Below are 19887 nucleotides of genomic sequence, written 5' to 3'. Positions count from 1 at the left end.
CTATAAATTGATTTGAGCAACTTCCAGTTCTTTATATGTTGAGTATAGTAAGGGGACCTGCGAGGTTAGTTTGAATCAGGCACCTGAGGACTAGTTGTATTAATAATTGAAATGCAATATAATGGTTAGTGAGCCAGATAAAAAAATATAGAATAGAGACAGAGTAAATTAAATCAGTGAAATAAAAAAAATAAACAGTGAATAAATATTAGGAAGTGGATTAATTAGCATGGATTGAGGGGTGTAAAAAAATAACTGATAAGAGGGTGTAAGAGAGACAATCAATAGAGGATAGTGAACGAATTCAAATGAGAAACTAATAGTGAACAATCAGCAGACAGTGAATTGATCAATCAGTATGTAAGAGCAACAATTAACAGGCAGAAAGCATTTAAAGGTAATAGAATGTCATAGTGTATCTAATTGTAGTGTTAACTATGGAAAATACCTAAGACTAGTGACAATATACATCAGGATTAGAGATTTAACATGGGTAAAAATGCAACTGTACAATTAATTGAATTCACTGTGAGATACCCCATGTTGTGCATTTGGAAGATGCTCTTCTTGCTGGAAATATACATTACGTTGATTTGTGATTATGACCAATATATGAGTGAGTAAATATGAAGAAAATCCCACTCTTATTAATCGCACAGTGAGCTGCTGCTACATTTGAGGAAAATATGGTTTAAAAACTACACTGCAGTAAAGCTATCTAAATTTATATGTATTACTCTTTCTGGTGAAGTCTATATGTCAGAATATCATATATATTTACATATGTGGCCCTAAAAATATGATAAAACGAGACAAATATCTAAGGCCGGCCGCCCACCGGATGCAAAATACACCACTTTCCCCCGCGGCTTCATCTGATGACATTAGATGCGGCCGCGTCAGCGCACATGCGGCCGCATCACATGACAGGGGATGCGGCCGCATCATCAATGACGCGGCCGCATCCCTTTTCATGTGATGCGGCCGCTTGTGTGCCCCCCCCCGGGCTTCCCTCTCCCAGCCCGCGCCTGAAGGGACCCCCACTTTCTTTAATCAATACTTTTTAAGACACTTTTCTTTTTCACAAGCCCATTTATTATAATTTCATCAATTATTTTTCTAATATTTCGCTAGCATATTTCATGGGGACTCACATATTTTATAAATAATAATGAAGTATAGGACTTTTGATTTAGTGATTGGTATTAACTTAGAATCTGTCTTCAAGAGGAATACCCTTTGTTTATCCTTCTTTTGTCAATGTTACATGTATTCAGGAGAGTGCCCCCACATTAAAAAATTGGATGAATTTATGATATGATAATTTATTGTGTAGTAAGAGTCTATACCAATGTGGGTATATTTTAGTTTTTCAAGCGGATAAAGTGACATAATCTTTACTTTGAGTTTTATACCATTGTTTATGAGGCGCTACTGTGTTAAGCAGCAGAATGATTAGACATATCTATGGCATCCATGCCCATTGTTTTCTCAACTGTCATCATTCAGTGTATATGCAAACTGAACAAAACTTAAAGTTCGCAACTGTGCCAAAAGTGCATGGGTGGTTAGTACTTCTGCCTCACAGCGCTGGGATCATGAGTTCGATTCCCGACCATGGCCTTATCTGTCTGGAGTTTGTATGTTCTCCCCGTGTTTGCTTGGGTTTTTTCTGGGCGCTCTGGTTTACTCCCACACTTCAAAAACATACTGGTAGGTTAATTAGCTGCTATCAAAATTGACCCTAATCTCTCTCTATGTTAGAACTTTTATACTGTAATCCCCAATAGGCAGGGACTGATGTGAGTGAGTGCTGCAGAATTAGTGATGCTATATTAAAAGCTGATGATGATGAATGCAAGATGGCAGCATTGGTGGAGGGGCAATAGTTTGCATCAGGAGATGGGTAGAGTTGCAGAGCAAAATGTCTGAGAAGGCGCATCTGTGCACCTAGTTTTATGGAGTAGTACAAAAATGAAATTATAATTTGCTCAGCAGCATAATAGAAATGAGAGCAGTGTAGAGGTCCTATTTTTACGGGTTCCATTGCTGTCACGGCCCTTTTTAGTCCACAAAAGAACTTGATTTCACACCAGCTCTTAGCTGGGGGAGATTACTTCTTATTCTATACTTTTAATAGGCTGCATTTTTTTTTTTCATATGCTGAAGGTAAAACAAAGCACCAAAGGCACAGAAGTGAAAGGAGTAACACACCCCCTGAGGAAGTCACCCAGTGGAATGCGTTGGATGCCACATTTGGAACTTTGCTGCTCTTCTGGAGGTGTCCACATAGGATTTGGGACTTTCTTTTTCCTGACCAGGGATGTCTCATTGTTTACAAGATCTTGTTTGGACTCCTTGCAAATAAGCTTGATTGTTAACTTGAATGTACGCTTACTGTACTATTATCTTATGTCGATTAAATAGAATTTTGGATTTGAAATATTGGAATCTGGAACACTGTATGTTAACGTAAGGGTTTGCTATACAGTTAACTTTGGTATATATATATATAGCTGCAATATTCGCATATTCATAGTAGTTTCAAATATACTACACTATGATATTCCCTATCTCTTTCATGAAGGATACAGCACTTTTCTGAAGAGAAACTTCAGTCAAACATCTGAAGACGACAAGATATCTTTCAGATAAGCCTTATGATTAATTTCTTTTGGTACGCGGATATTGATTAGAGCACATCACTGTTTATTTCATTTTGCTTGATAATACTACACTATGTTGAACTGCTTTTTCTTGTATGATTCTGCGTAATAAAGGCAGTCTCTGTGTCCCTCACACTCATGAATAATGGATGCCAAAAAGAGAATAAACTGAGCAGTATTTTAGGAAAAATAAAAGAGTTGTTATTAACGAAATGTGTGGTTCCAAAATGTTAGCAGGTCGGACTCCCAAGAGCAGAGGGTAGGTGCTCATTTTCATGTGTGCTGGTACCATATACCAAGTGACATTTTGTGCTATACATCTAGTAAATCAAGCCTAGTGTAGATATGATGTTACCCTCTCAATTGCTTGGAGGCTGAAAATCATCTAGAATCTGCAGATCCAGGTTTCCATGTCTTTCTTAACAAAGAAAGACATGGTAATACATGTGATTGTACAATATAGTGCTAGATTTCACTATACTGTTATGAAATATAGCACTTTGTAGTGAATGGCAGAAGAGGTGCACGGAAAAGTGAGTCTGCAGCACAAATCGTTTCCATGCAGTTTGGGAGCTGGTAGTCTGCACATTTTGGAGTCTTCAGATAGGCAAGTATATATATATATATATATATATATATATATATATATATATTTATATTTACTCTAGAGGAATTGTCATAAGCAGGCGGTGGTGAAATAAATTATCAATTTGATTGGGGAACCAATTTAATATTATTAAAATGTATTATTTAAAATACATCAATTTCATTATAATGATGTTCAGTGTACAGTTCATGACAGGGCTTGTTGTGCAGCAAGAACCACTTATATAGCCATGTGCCTGATATGCTTAGGTGCAGCAGTGTCCTGTGAAACTAAACCCAAATATTGGCAACTGAGCTATATCATACATGAGCCTCGCTGTATCCTGGCTTCTTATCACTCTATCACGATGAACCATAAGACTTACTAATACATACTTAGGCAGCCTTGGCTGCAATAAACAGCTGCGGATATTCATTTCCTCTCAGCTGTGCAGTCAGGAATTTGAAGAGTTACACACTGAGATCTGCTAAACTCCAGCAATTTTATAAGTGCTCGGTCTATAGTAGCTTCTCCTTAGGTTTGACTCGGCTGGTGACATATGATGAATATATTTTACAGAAGTCCCTGAGCATAGAGTTTCAAGCAAGCATTTGTTTCCAAGAAAGGAGCATGAGAAAGCAATTTGCAGCTAATGTAAGGCATGATTATAATGAGTGTTAGCTGCTGTGGGTATTTCTGTACACTGGAGTTCAGGCTAAACTTTGAATTATACATGGGGCACTGTCTGCTGAGCTCTGCACAAACTCAGGACCCTTCATAACTACAGGGACAGCTCCGGACCATTAACCCCTGTGGGCGTGTCATGCACAAGACTGACACTTATGAGGCCCCGCCCACCTTAGTACAGTCCCGGAAACCTTGTAAGACCAGGCGGACTCCTTGCGTCTTAGACCAGCCCCCGTCCTCAATGCCTTCCTCTCATTGGTTTCGGCACTTTTGAGCGGCGTGTTTTAGTCCCGCCCAGCGAGCGCCGCTGCGCGCCGAGGTCCGGAGCGCTTCCAGTTGAGAGATGGCGGCTTCGGCAGGTAGATCTTGGCTGCTGTTGCTCACAAGGAGCAGCGGGGGGCTGACAGCTTGCGTCCCTGGACTTGGAGTCAGCAGGCACCGGCCACACAGGACGGTGAGTGGCTCTGTGACAGGCTGGGTCCAGGCAAGAGGGAAAGTGTTGTGCGCTGTGTCAGGACTAATAGGGAGTCGGCCGGGGCGGGGTGTCCAGGGAACCCTGGGCGAGTGCTGCAGCGGTTGCTTTAGTAACTGCTGGTGGTGTTCTCCCTGCTCTGCTGTCATATCACATCACCTTCCTACTCCGTGGGCGCAGGCTGTGGAGGGAGCCTCCCTTGCTGCAGGGCAGCCAGCACTCTCCACTGACACTACTTATCTGCAGTGCCTGGCCAGCGGCTCTCCTTCACTGGAGTTGTGCAGTGGCTGCAGGTCACTGTCACATCCTGAGAAAGCTGTCCACTTCCCCGGGCATGTGGTCAGTGGCAGAGGGGGCACTGCCCTGCTCACATCCTCTGTGCTGTCAGTGTCACAAACTTTACTGTCTTGTTATGGCAGAATGCTGCAGTGAGTATTACATAGTAATCACATACCCCAGAGCCCCACAGACTCCCTAGAGATTCTCTCACCTACAATGGAGTAGTTCTTTAGTATGACTGGATGTGCTGGGAGGAGGAGGAGGAGGACACGCATGCATCACTGGAGAGGGGAATACTCCTTTTTCTTCCCTAAAAGGGATTTTCCTGCAGTATCATATATTGGTCAGCAACTGGTACTACTACTGTACTATCACTGCAGTTAAATGAACCATCCTACTGGGCTGTATGTATGGCAATACAATGGAGTATGTATGTGTGTGTGTGTATATATATATATATAATATATATTTTTACACACACACATGATCTGCTTATTTTAGTGGATGTGTATTCTTATATTTAGCACATGACTTGTGTGTAAAATATATGTTTGAAGATTGTAAATATGTTACTGTAAAACAAGGAGGTGACAATTTTTTTTCATTTTCTCCAACCAAAGGTTTTTTGTTTTTTTTTCATGACTCGGGCATCAAATACTATGATTTTACTATCCCTGTTTGAATGTGATCACAAAGCTAGTTTCTCACTTTGAGTGATACTTAAGTAATACAAAATATTACAGAGCTTTCTAGTGGTGTATTGCCATCTAATTTAGTAGTGTTGGAAGCTATACATATTGGTGCACAATATAACCTTGGGCTGTTTTTGATTTCTTTCACTATTATTTGACATCTCCTTTCAATATTTGGATTTATAGTTATTTGTAAATTCCTTTGCTCCAAAATGTTATTTTATGTAGGTGGCTTTTATTTTTAATTATAACTGATAAGGTAGTCAAAGTTTCTATTAATAGTTTTCAGATATTATTTTGATTGTGGGTACCATTACATTTTTTTATTCTGTTACATTCATTTCTCAATTACCGGCATAGGCCCTCCTTCAATTTTATGTCTGTCAGTGGTTATTACAGTAATGAATACATTGTAGTAACCCTTACTGCAGGAGGAATATTTTCTTTACACTCTGTTTACATAGATGTTTTAGAAACGCTTGAAGTGGATCAGTGAGTGCTGTCATTATTGCACTGAACAGGTGGTAGATCCAGATCTCTGTAGGTAATCTGCGGCATTGTCCAGGTGCTGGAATCTTGTACTTGTAATTTTCTCTTTTGGCACATTTCTGTCTGCACTCTGCCAGACTTTCATTTCTGTGCTATTTTTGGTAGGAAGCATGTCATTAATAAAATATAACCGTGTTAATATGGAATATTTTTTGGGGGAACTTTTGCTAGTGAATTAGCAGAATCAGTGTTGCTGATGAAGCTGTTGGCTACAGTGGACAGGAAATTGAATGTGTTAGAGTACAGGATGGGTCAAAAAGCACTCATCCGCCTGGTAACTAATGTGTTTTTGTATTCTGTACTTAGAAATGATTCCTTTTGGTGGACCCTTCTCTAGTGCTCTTCAAATAGGTCTACTTGTTTTTACATTATTTTTACAGTTTAATGGAGGCATGGGACTAGCCATTCTTTTTCCATAGAAGTCAGGGGCTAGGGGGACACATTTTTAAATCGACTTTTTATAATCCACAAGCTGTGTGTTTTTTTTTGTTTTTTTTATGTGAATAGTTGGGATATGCACAATGGATCATGTAGCTCTGCAAAAAATAGTGTTTTGTTTTTTTCTTGCATGAATATCCGTTCGTTGATTGTACAGTATACTAACATAGTATCAATACCTAAGAATAGTGTTGAACAAATTCCTGGCGTAAATTAGCAAATATTCTCATTTAAATAAAAATGCATAAAAAAAAAAATCTTAACATTTTGCACCGAACTTCTAAGTGGTCGATTCAGTGCAGTGCGATTTGTCTCCGGGACGTTCATGGAGACACTCCGTGCCAACGTAATGGCAGGAATCTCCTCCCATAGAGGTGCGCAGAAGAATGAGGATATTCTTTCTGTAATGACTGGCAGCGTGCGTAAGCTGGGCATCGTGGGGATGTACGTCGCCAGCAATTAATTCTCCCTCTAAGAGTGCTGTCAATAAATACACATCATCCCTGGATAACTAAATGATTCTGCTCCTTTCTAGATTTCACTGACTGGATCCTGAATCTTGACTAATGTTGTCCTCCCCTGCCTACGAATGATCAGAATATAAGGGGGAGATTTATCAAAGGATGCAAAGCCCTAATGACATAACAAAATAATCACTTTTGCCTGTGATGGGGCTTTTCTTGTTTTGGTCCAAACATTTAAAAAAAAAAAATATATATATTTTTTTATTTTTATCTATGCTTACATTTTTTTATTAAACTATTTTTCCCCACATTTGTGGAACTTGAAGCCAGCCAAAATCTGGGCTGTAAGTTGACCCTTACGGCTCCCAATGAAGCTGCAAATTGACTCCTAGTCCTCTGGATCAAGTGATCATTTTTTGTTAAATTGCTGTGAAAATTTTTATTTCAAAGTTAACCTTCAAAAATGTAAATGACGTTAAGTGTTGGGCACAGTGATGATGAACATCCCACATTCCTAAGACCTATTCCCTTAACTGTAACGCGTAGTTCACCACACAATCAGAAGCCTTTGTGGGTCTCCAGTGCAGTATGGAAGGGACCCAGGACAGTGGTGGATGTCTAAAGTGCACATCTTCTTCAATTATGTCCTGTAGTTGCTTTGGCCTCTATATACTTTGTTGTATGACCTCATGTTATATTTGTTAAGAACATGTTAGGTTACTTTTTTGCTTTAACGGAGACTTCTTTTTGACTCCCATTTTTCCATAATGCCTACTACATGAGTACTCCTGATTGTATCAGGAGCTTTCATTGCTAATTGGACACTCCCAATGTGCAGTTCTTTCCCGCTAAACCTGTTTCTTCCTGGCTGACACACATGATCTGATAGTACTAGTGACCTGCGAGTGTGCTAAGGGATGGATTCTTCCATTGGATAAAATATATAGAGATGGCAAGTTGGAATTTACCTGTCAATGCTGTAATAGCACCATATGTTGTTTTCTGAAAATAAATTACTGTATAGATTCACCTCTCATTACCTCCTCCCATGCTCGCTTGCAAGACTTCTGCCATGCTGCCACATTCTTTGAATCTCCTTACCCAGTCTAACTTGACTCTCCCCCAACCTTCAGTCCTTCAAACGCTCAAAACTCACCTTTTCAGGCTTGGCTATCCTACCACCTTCTGACCATCTTACCCATCACCACCTCTTCCTCGATTACCATCTACATTTTCTCCTAGTTGATCCTTCTGTCTCTCTCCACCCTCCCTCTAGAATGTAAGCTCTCGTAGGCAGGGTCCTCTCTGCTTATTTTCCCACGTCTGTCTACTGTCTCAGTCCCTTGTACGTCCTTTCGTGTCTTTTGCTGCACTCTGTGTGAGTCCTCATGCATTACACACACACACACACACACACACCTGTGCTATTTATGTGTAAAACCTCATCTATTTGTTTGTCGCTTCTGTATGCGGCGCTACGGAATCTGTGGTGCCTTATTTATAAATAAATACTACACGACTCCTGCTGGGGGATCCAGATGTCCATAAAAATTGTTTGAATCTGACCTGTTGGTTAATGCACGTTATTGAATATTTGGCATTACAGGACTATATGACAACGGTACAGTGAAGATTGTGAGATTTATTTACATGGAATATCCTATTAATGTCCAAACCTGATTTTAGTTGTTGAATGGATGTTTTCCTGTCAGCGTTTACGTTTATACAGTAGTTTGCAAATACTAATTATCTGTTTGAAGCAGAGATTTTCTGACTTATCATTTTGGGGTCCTATATTTTGTTTGCAACATGCTGAATAAATAAACATTGCTTATTGAATTGAACTGCAGAAACAGCCTAGGGACCTATAACCAGTCCTATAACTCCTATGTTGCTAGGAATGTGTGTGTTTGATTATCTCGTACTGTACTAGAGCATTTCACCTGAAGGTCATGATAACACCGCCATGTATAGATGAACAACATTTCATGCATTTAGGAGGAAATTCAATTGGCCGAGTTACTGTCAAAAGTAACACAGCCTGCACAGTATTACTATTAATATAGTAATTTTAACCCGGATTTCTGCTCTCAGCTCAGGGAGCCGCAAGTAAAAATCCAGCGTTGAAATTACCGTACTAACGGTAATAATGCAAACTATTACAGTATTAACGGTAATATTGTGCAGGCCACATTACTTTTGACAGTAACGTGGCCTAGTGAATTCCCCCCTTAGTTTCGTAGAGGTGCCACATTCCTCTGATAGTCCTTGAGTTTTGCTTCGCCATTTTCCACTGTATCTGTAAGTTTGCATTTTACAGGATCGTTATGATCAGTTATTTGTATATAGCGCCACTAAATCCGCAGTGCTGTACAGAGAACTCATTCACATCAGTCCCTGCCCCATTGGAGCTTACAGTCTAAATTCCCTAATATACACACAGACACACACACACACACACACACACACACACACACACACACACACACACACACACACACACACACACACACACACACACACACACACACACACACACACACACACACTAGGGTCAATTTTGTTAGCAGCCAATTGACCTACTAGTATGTTTTTTGAGTATGGAAGGAAACAAGAGCACCCGGAGGAAACCCACGTAAACACGGTGAGAACATACAAACTCCTCACAGATAAGGCCATGGTCGGGAATTGAACTCATGACCCCAGCGCTGTGAGGCAGAAGTGCTAACCACTAGGCCACTGTGCTGCCCACATAGACAAATGGGCAAAATGGGTTGGCCACAGTCACCTCATTCTGCTGGGTAATTGTGGTCAGACTGGCAATTCTTATGGCCAAATTTCATGTGGTGACTTTTTTTTTTTTTTTTTTTTTTTTTTTTACAGCTATATGTGGAATGAGGAACAGTAGTGAACATTTCGCTCATCCTTTAGCATGCCTGTTAGAGGCAACTTATACCCAAGTGACATCATGCTGCATAGTTTTTCACAATTCATCAGGATTAAGTAGTAATAACTGTTCTGCATGTATCATGAAATGGTTAAAAAAACTTTCCTTGAAACATAAATTGATCAGTGGTTAATGCAAATACAGGTATTTAGCGCTAAATTTAGATTTGGGCAGCTTTAAATTTACACTGCAATTTAGAGTTGAGCTTAGACACACTACCTCTCAAATAAATCTTTCAAATTGGCCAAGGTGCAAATTTGCTACTTTTTTTTTTCCCCTCCAGCTTTGCTCCTGACCCTTAATGAGGCCCATCGTTTTTTGATAATGTTGTTTGTCGACCGCCCCCCTTTACTGTTTTTTTTGTTTTTTTTTAACTATGCTGCAAATATGGTATTGAAGTTACATTTTAAATTGAAAAGCTTTGGGATACAGAAGCAACTGTCTTTAGATTAGCTCTGAATGGTACGCTTCCACTACTAGGTCTAATCTCAGATAGTGATCTTGTCTTCCAGGGTCAGTCTGCACAGGGAATGTTGTATTTGCTTTTGAATTTCAGAGCTACTTGTTTGTAAGGCTAGGTACACACTGACTGCAACGAAAAACCTCCAATCATCCGACAACCGACCGTTTGGTCAGATATCATGTCAATGTGTATAGTGACATGATGATCTAAAGTCGTCCCAAAGTGCTTATCATCGTTTCATTTTATTGGTCGTGATGTTTAATATTTTCCGACCGATCATGTAGTGTGTATGCACTCATGCTCACGATCCCCATAGAGTTTAGAGTCGGGCTCTTTTCAGCCGATTCTAGCGATGAATGTCCCAGAGAATAAATGTAGAGAATGCTGTAGAAGGAATAATTCATTTGTTCGTTCTGAGACAGAATGTTTAGTTTGAGAGTAACGAAATTCATTAGGACATGTGGATAGCTATAACAAGGCGGTTTTAATCAGTGTGACAATAATGAATTAATATTGTGTTGTCATTCTCTGAAGACTAGAGGACCAGATGAAGAGCACAGATCTGAAGGTAAATCGTGTCAGTGTGTACACATGAATCGCCAGCCTAATCGGACCTTCAGATGTAGGTGCAATCGTTTGAGATAACGCTTCGGTTGGGAAATTCTTCAGTGTGTACCTAGTCTTAGTTGATGAGCCTTTCAGACCAGTATCTAAGGCTTTGAGACCAGTATCTAAGGCTGTCAGGAGAAGATCTTTTTGTACACTACACATATTTTATCTCACCTCAGTGCTGTCCAAGTAGTTACGTGAAGCTGGTCATGTTATAACTACATGGAAGAGTGCTATTATAGATGTTACACTATAGTCTATGTAGGTTGCTAGTACAGGCGTGGGCCACAATATACAGCCGTGCACAGCTGCACCCTGCCCCTAGGCCACTAGCTGGAACTCCCTGCCTTGCATAACTTAATCTTCCTTTTAATGCAAGATATATGTAATCATATTTTTGCATTTTTAATAGTCTTGATGCAATACATATAATCATGTCAGGTTTTCTTCTATGTACTACCAGTTCATCTGCAGGTTTCTGTAGGGAGTGGGTGTTTATAGTATAGAGAGAATTCTGCAGTGAATCAGATCCTGCTATTTTAGAACTGGTATGTTTCCTATTATATACACATCCACTCCCAGGGACTGTGTGCTTGGAGCAGATTCATAGCTGTCAGTAGAAAATGCTACACGAGCTCTTATGCATATGTTCATGATTGCCTTAAACATGTCACATACTATGTGCATTCTATAGCTTTTAGTTATTTTTTATGTACGGTGTGACTCTTTGTTTATCATAATTAAATGAAGAAACATAGTTGCTTGGTGATTATGGAGGACATGAACTTATACTGGGCAAAAGTTGTTTATATGAGACGAAGCGATATGTAAAAGCATCTGGAGAAAGCAGAAATTTGTTGGTTTTAAACAGACTGTTGCTAGGATGCAAAGTCTGTCATCATTCTAGAGGGGAATTAGTGTTTTCTGGGCTCCATGTTGCATCCTAACTAGGTTATCAGTGCACTAATGCTTGTTTCCTGGGTAAAGATAAATTCTCATAGTATTCCCTGTACATCATTGTAAGTGGCAGAATGGCTTATTTCTGCTGTAGTGTCATTTGGACAGAACTCTATAAAATGCATAATATGATTTATTTATATATGGAGTCATGAACCTAATAGTAATCAATATATTAATTACAGTAAGTAATCTTTAAATGACTAATCAATTCATTCCTGTGTAAAGGGCTTTCCTTCCTTATCATTAAACTCTGAGGAGGAATGGAGCCTGTTATTCCCTATACACTGTTCCCTGATGAATTTTTGGAGACAAAGAAATATGCACACTTTAATGAATGTCAAATTTGAGAGCTCTAAAAGGTGGCACTATAGGCGAACAAAGCCATGGGGGATTTCCCTACACTAGCGATGGGCAACCTGCTGCACTTGGGGGCTGCATTGGAGGCCCTCTAACCTTCAAGAGGGCCGTACGTTACTCTTAATATCTATTAATAAACTAAAAGACGTATTCAAAAGATACAATACGTGTATTCAAAGAAAGACAGGTTATTACAGATGGCTATCAGCAGGCACTTTAAACAGGTGTTACAGGCTATAACACAACAATTTGATGATAAGCAGGAAGAACCTGGGGGTCTTGGGTGAAGACTCGGAGGGCTTCATGCCCTGCACAGAGAGCCTGCCAAATCTGGTCATTTGGAGATGGGGCCAACTATTTCTGTTAGGTTATGACTGCGTGCAGGTGCTGTCACGTTCTTACCAGCTTTTCAATCAGTCTGATAAAAATCTAATTTCTCATCTGATTTTGCTCATGAAGGAAGCTAGCTTGTAACCTGCTCACATTGTGGTGTTGGGCCAGTGTGGTTAAAATAACTAGATACATTGGCTGATCCTATTGTAGGCTGCAGCTCACCTTGCATAATTATTACCTACTTATTGCATTTGTGTCAAAATGATGCAAAATGAAATGCACAGCTATATTCCATGCAGGCCTGTAACCTGCAGTGATCACTTGGGGCTAGATTTACTAAGCTGCGGGTTTGAAAAAGTGGGGATGTTGCCTATAGCAACCAATCAGATTCTAGCTTTCATTTATTTAGTACCTTCTACAAAATGACAACTTCAATCTGATTGGTTGCTATAGGCAACATCCCCACTTTTTCAAACCCGCAGCTTAGTAAATCTAGCCCTTGGTCTCTTTTCTGCTGCTGGGAAAAAATAAGATCTGTTTTTTGCAGTCTGTACGTGTGAACACTCAGATTGCATTCCTGAATCTAGATAACTTCTATTTTCCTGCCTTGTGTATTTTGCTTTGTTTTACTAAGTGTCCGTGTATAATCTGTAATGATACCATCCATACATTCTAGCTGAGCAGACCTGGTATTCATTTCTGCTTGTACAGCATTCCCTGAAAGAACAAATCATTGGCTTTATCTAGGTAAGGCATGGGGGTGGGGTGGCCTAAGAATATGGCATTCAGAAACCCTTCTGCATTGGGAACTTTCAGATCTAATGTGAAATGGATGTTGCAATTTTGGCTATAAATAATGACCTTTAATTTTATATGCAGATTTTAGGTTAAACAGGTAACATTTATGCCTTAAATAGGATTATGCAATCTTAAATGTCTGTACCTTTCGCTGTGACCTTTCACCTAATGCACAATAGTCTGCTTCTTTCAATCCCACTTTTTTATTTGAAATAAATCAGACTTAATTAAACTTTCTTGGACACTGACGGTATCCTGATGGACTAATCACATGACACTTATGCCACTGGATAGCTACACACCAATTATGAATTATTTAATTGCAATTAGGCTTTAACTTTTCATGCTGTATTATTGTTAGATTTTAAAAATCTCCAGCTACACTTTAAAGCCGTGTTACCATCTAATGCAGTAATTATACTTCACAATTTCTGTGATTACCACTTTTAAATGCTGCTTCTCCTGCCCCCACCCCATTACCCTCCATACAGTCCTGGTGAACTACGAAGCTCAGTAAAAACATGGCTGCATGGAACAGGGCTCCAGGGAGGGGGAGCCCGCTGAGACTTGTGTGTTTTATTTACATATTGCCATGACAAGTGAGAAATCATCTTTTTGAAAACACAACACCCCTACACTACTCTCATCACCATCTTTGTTTCTCACCTAGATCTAGACCCTTCATTTGTAATACATACAGGGATTCTTGGCAAAATGAAAAACCCGCATAGGCGGCCCAATACTCTTGGCGGCAGTGGTCATATATTTCCCACAGCTTCAACTCAGAACCTTGGGGATCCAGTCCTGTGTTGAGCAGCCGTTACCTGTATTGCCATTTTAATTCTGGTCATTTATGTTGACGTTTTGAATGTAGTGTTTACAACCCAGTCTACGTTTCACATATCCACCTCTTAACTACCCACATTGTTAACTTGTAGATATTAAGACTGTTGACCTTTCCCACCCAACCTGCTAATACACTTTGGGTGGTTATGCAGATTCACAGTCTCCTAACATTGGAAAGGAAATAAATAGCTAGAAGCATGCTTTCCTCCTTGTGTTCCTGACATTCAGTATGTCCTAATTGTGTATCAGTCAAGTTACTAGGAGAGCAGAGGCAGGTTTCTCTATCAGATTATGTATTTGTCTGATCCCTCAGCTGCTTAATGTAAACATCTGTCTGTAGTGCACTGTAAGCAATGTAGTCTGTCCATGAGTATAGCACCACAGCTGGAGATTAAAGATTACCGTCACAATGCTAATATAAGGATTAGCCATGGCCGCTGCCAGTTTCCAGCCTTACTTGAAAACCTGGCGAGCATTTTCCCATGTCATGTTAACTGCATGGCGTCTACTTCTTTCTCCTATATGGCTTATGCACAGTGTCTGCAATATGCAGATTTTGCATACTTTGAAGTATTTTGAATTTTACTTTTTTTTTTTTTCTCATTGGGAACTATGATGCCACCAAAATATACTTTTTTGTATCTTTGTCCTGCAATAGTTGTTGTTTTCTTAGGGGGAAATTCAATTCCCCCCGAAGTACCGCTGCTCTAAAACTATTACCGTTATTATGGTAATAGTGCGCGTAATTACCGTTATTATGGTAGTTCCAAAGCCAGCTTTTTGCGAGCAGAAAGCCGGGTTAATATTACCGTAATATCTATAACGCGGCGGTACTTTGGGGGGGAATTGAATTCCCCTCTTAATGTCTGTTTAAGGCATCCAAGTTACTAGTAAGTAGATAGGCTGCATTATCAGAATATTGAGCCAGCTCTCGACATGACAGGAGGGATGTAATTGATGGCTGTGATGTACATATCTATAATGATGAAAATATACAGATCCTTTGGGGGGTATTCAATTGTTTGGCTTGACGGCCGAAAAACTCGCGCTCTAAAACTAATAGTAATAGTTTTAGAGCTCGAGTTTTTCGTCTGTCAAGCCGAACAAATGAATACCCCCTTTGACTTTCATGTGATGCATTGTTTTATCCTGGAGCATTCGTCATTGTGGTTTGTGATCCCTTTCTTAGACGGTGATATTAGCACTGATACATTATAGGTTAGTAGTATGTTTTGCTAACAAATTTAAGGGATTTCTAGTGCAGTGCTGAGTTTTCATAGGGATTTTCCGCTCCCCAATGACTTGCTTTGGGTACAAGTATAACCAGAGGGCAGCTTTGTGTTGTATCCAACAGTAATGAACCGATCCTTTTGGTGATCTAAAAACATGAGACGGAAGCCGGAGGGGCAGATTCAATTAGCCGCAAGGTTCTGTAGTTTATGTGCGTGTTACCAGCAATTACGGTAATGGAAACTTTGTTCTTTGCTTGTATATCTATGCCCTAAAGCTAAAATACATCCTGCATTGTATTCAGAAGTTTTTCATGTCTCATTAATATCTTTGCTGCTTCACAATTTTTATTATATATCACTCAGTATGTTAGGTAAGGTCATTGCAAATGACCATATAAGGTATTTAATGGTATAGTGTGGTGGGAAAGAGCATATAATATGAGTAATAATGCTAGTTTGCCATGAATGTCCCTTTTTGAGCTTGGTCCTTAAACCAAACTGTTTTATCTGCCTCTAGATCACAATTACGTCTTCTCTAGAACCCTTCAAAGACTCCTTTTTCTCACTAAGCATTTATTCCATGCAACATGTCCTTTGCTGCTGCCGGTCTCTTCAGTGTTCTCTGCTAAATTGTATTCCTTTCTTGAATGCTCTGATGTGTGGGTGCATTATGAAATGCTATAATAATCCTACTGGGACTGGGTCTGAATGGAAAATCAGAGCAGTGCAATTATACACCAGTGTATTGGATTCTGTGATGATTTAAACATTGTAGACATAATGAGGATATTGAAAAATGTACATTTCCTATTATTGCAAATCTGATTTCAGTCATCTCTAGGGCTTGTATTGCACCACTCTCACACAAGATACTACTGCATATTAGCACAGAGAATAGCAAATAGATCTCAGGCTTTTAAGTCCTGGCCAAGCTTATATAGAACATTAGAGTCCAAATCTCTGAGCATAAAATTATTATTTAAGTGGGTAAATGTTTCAAGCTGCAAGTTTCTGGCCAGTTTAAGTGGAGATGTTGCCTATAGCAACCAATCAGATTCTAGATATCCAACAAAAATGCTAGAATGTGATTGGTTGCTATAGGCAACATCTCTACGTAACTGGCCAGAAACTTGCAGCTTGATACATTTACCCCAAGATCTGTTTTCAAGGTTAAGCCTTTTAGTTATTTTATTTACCTACTGTCATGAGTTTTACTTGAGAGCTTGACTTTATAGTTAAAGGGGCCTTATACTGAAATTATCTATTTTTTAATTTTGTTTAAGTGTTGTAGTGGCAAAAGCTATTTTACTCCTGTAACTGAGAGCAGTAGCTGACTTTACATTTTTCTATATCTTACCTTGACTACATTTTAAAAAAACTACAATATGGAGTGTTGAAATATTGTCTCCCCTCTCATTACATACAACAAATGGAAACATGCACCTAGGTTATTTTACATCTGTCCACTGCCTGCATTGCATTAACCAGAGAAACTGGTTTGTTCTCTCTCTGTGTGGAAGTTAGATGAAAGTCTCTCCTCTAGGACAGTTTACTCTGTGATTGCAGGTGGTATCCACTGTACTCAGTCCTGCAGGAGTTGGAGGCCTGGCTTGGTTAACAGCTAGGGGGACATAAGCATACTTGACTACTTCTGTATCCCTCTCTCCCCCCAGGAGCTCTGATGGTCATGTTCTGAAGGTCACCATGAAGCAAATATGTTGTCACAGACCCATCCTGTGCAGCACAAAACCACTATTCATGGCATTGTGAGACATGAGGTGGGGCGAAGTTGACGCAATTCACAATAAATTGTTTTAACTAAGCCACATCCCGACCACTTAAATAGGGAAGTGGGCTGGGTCTGGGAGGGTGACCTGTTTCCCCTGGAGAACTAGTCTTTCCCAAAGACCAGAGTTGGAATCAAAATCGAAAAAAGCACTTCAGTCCGCTAGTTCATAATTCTATATCATTAAAAATTCAGTTTTAATTCATCATTTTACAGTGTTCCAGGTATCTTTTTGGTGAAATATTACAAATGAATAAAAAAAATAATAATTCATAAGGTGAAAATGAAGAGAATGAAATTATTGTGCAACAAACCCTTGAGTGAGAGCTGGAATATTGAGAAGGGAAAATGATTAGTTTAACACCTCTACTCCATGATTCTTATAATAAGATATATCTCATTTACAATAAATGCATCAATTTCCAGTGTGTACACACTTGATTTAGTATGTCTCTTTTATTTTCAAACAACTGTCCCTTAAATGGTAAATACAGATATATAATATGAGGTACACAGAAGTGTGTAACACTGAAAATTGGCCCTCTACACACCTTGAATGAAATCTTTCCTCCTGACAATGTATTTTGGTTATTTCCAAATCAGACTTTTTCTCATGTATCTATTTTTAGTGGCTAGTTTATGATATTTAACTCCTTGTAGGACAACAGACCGTAAGACAATAGACAATCTCCTGTCTGTAAACGTATGACTTTTATTACTTATAATTTAGTCATGAGTAGTACCTTTGACTCTCAGGGTAGTCAAGAAAGGGAATGCTGTTGTTTTTTTTTTTTAGAATTTAAGGTGATGTTGAGTGTGGGTTTTTGAGATGGAATGTGTTATTTTCCTCTCATCCCCTCATAAAGAGTTTGGCCTAGCTACAGGTAAGCCTGGTTCCTATGACAGTTCCTTGTAATTATAGATCATTATCTGCAAACAAAAAGTTATGAGTAGTATGCAATCAATGCTTTAAATATCAAAGTTAATTTTTTTGGGCTAAATTTTTTTGGACTTGTCAAAAAAAAATGTCTGACTCATTTGCTACCTTGATTCTGATTACAGCATGACCATTAGTGAACTCACTTTATTCATGTATTAGAGTAATTCCCATTATATGGTGTTTAATAGTTGCAGGATTTGGATTGTGTTCTGAATGTTTCACTGTTATAATTGAGTAATGGATTGTTTAAATAAATGCTTATTGTGATTTAATTGGACCTAAGTGAATTTGTCTCTTATGTTGATGTACCCTGGTGGGTTAGTAGCATTGTTTTTGTATTTTAGGGATAATAGATTTTGAGTTTTGGGTCATAATCAAACAGAATTAAAGTCTTTCAATATAACGACATAAATGATGCATAACAAAGTAAATCATCTCCTTAATGTCGAGATATTGTTGAAAGGTTATATGTTCCTATGAGATAACCGAGCCTGTTCTGTTAAGTACAATTGTGTGGTTGTATCACTGTTTGTTGTAGGTCGTCTTCTGCTAGTTTTAGAAGGTGTTTCTAAAGTTTATTTTTACATGTGCTGGGTAATATGTTGAAGTGGGTTTAAAAGGTATATGGTTTTAGATGTCTATGGTAACGACTTCCTGTTTATTAGAGCTGTAAGTATTTCTTAGAAGTTAAATTATGGATGACTATATTTGTAGGTCTAGGGTATGTATGCTTGGTTATTTGTTTATTTTTATGTACTCTATATGTGATTCTGTGAGCATTGTCCGTTTTTTTTTTAAAACTTCCCTATATTTAATTTGAATGATATTGTTTAATGGCTTGATAACGAGAGATTCTAATTTTCGATTCTCGAGGTCTTTATGTTGTTCAAGTTGTTTGTGTAGTGTTTTAATGCTGCTGTCAAGTTTGCGTTCTGTCTTGAGATGTTATGTCTTTAGAATTTCATGAAATTAAATGTACAGTGGTCTAATAGGCTGTTGCACAAGTCCATGAATTACGGGCACTGTGAGCGGGTGTCTTTATATATTTGAAGACCTCTACAGTTGATTTGTTTATCTTTCTTTTCTAGTTCTAATGTTGTGGTGTTCCACCAATATTTAAATTTCCATAAAATTTTTTAGTTTTAGGAAACTGTCACAGATTCCCCCCTCATTGTTTGTGATATAAGGTAATGGGTATATGATGATATACTTCACGGGCAGTGTTTTGTCTGTTTCTAGTGAACACTAGTGTCTGTGGAATAACATCTGGTTTGTCAGTCTCTGTAGTATGAAACTGTACTGTGTGCTTTGCTTTTATATAAACTGCACATCCGCCTATTGGGAGCCTGTGTACAACTAATACTATCCAAGGGATAGTCAATTTTTCTTTTTCAATTACTCCTAGCACCAGTACTTAACTGTAGTCTGTTAAATATCTTTTACATTATTTGGTTATTTATATCTTGAAATTATCATATTTAACATGTTATGTCAGCAGCTTTAAATTAAACTTGACCCTGAAATTACATGCACAAGACTATTATCCTCATCACTATTAAACTCTCATATGTTTGTTTACTCTACTACCTCCCAAGTGCCCCGATTTTCTCCTACAGTCCCTACTAGTGGTCTGGTCAGTAGTTGGATGGGTCATGATTAAATAAGAAAAGGTGAAGGTGGAAATCCCCATTTAAAGGAAAAGTAGTAGTAATAATTATAATTTCGTATGCATACTCTAAATGATCAGCTGGCACTGTCCTGCTAGTTGTACTTTTTACCTTGG

At 38.8% G+C, this 19887-nt stretch overlaps 1 protein-coding gene across 1 annotated transcript in view; it reads left to right on the top strand.

Moving 5' to 3' along the window:
• The first annotated feature begins 4237 nt into the window (after positions 1 to 4237).
• Positions 4238 to 19887, top strand: part of MCU (mitochondrial calcium uniporter) — a 90877-nt gene continuing 75227 nt past the window's right edge. The window contains exon 1 of the mRNA XM_075216580.1: positions 4238 to 4393. Within this exon, the coding sequence (XP_075072681.1) occupies positions 4283 to 4393 (111 nt within the window). The 5' untranslated portion in view covers positions 4238 to 4282. The remainder of the gene's footprint in view (positions 4394 to 19887) is intronic.

This window comes from Mixophyes fleayi, chromosome 6 (genome assembly GCF_038048845.1).
Source record: "Mixophyes fleayi isolate aMixFle1 chromosome 6, aMixFle1.hap1, whole genome shotgun sequence".
In the NCBI taxonomy this organism is placed as follows: Eukaryota; Metazoa; Chordata; class Amphibia; order Anura; family Limnodynastidae; genus Mixophyes; species Mixophyes fleayi.
This window is presented reverse-complemented; position numbering and strand designations above follow the sequence as displayed.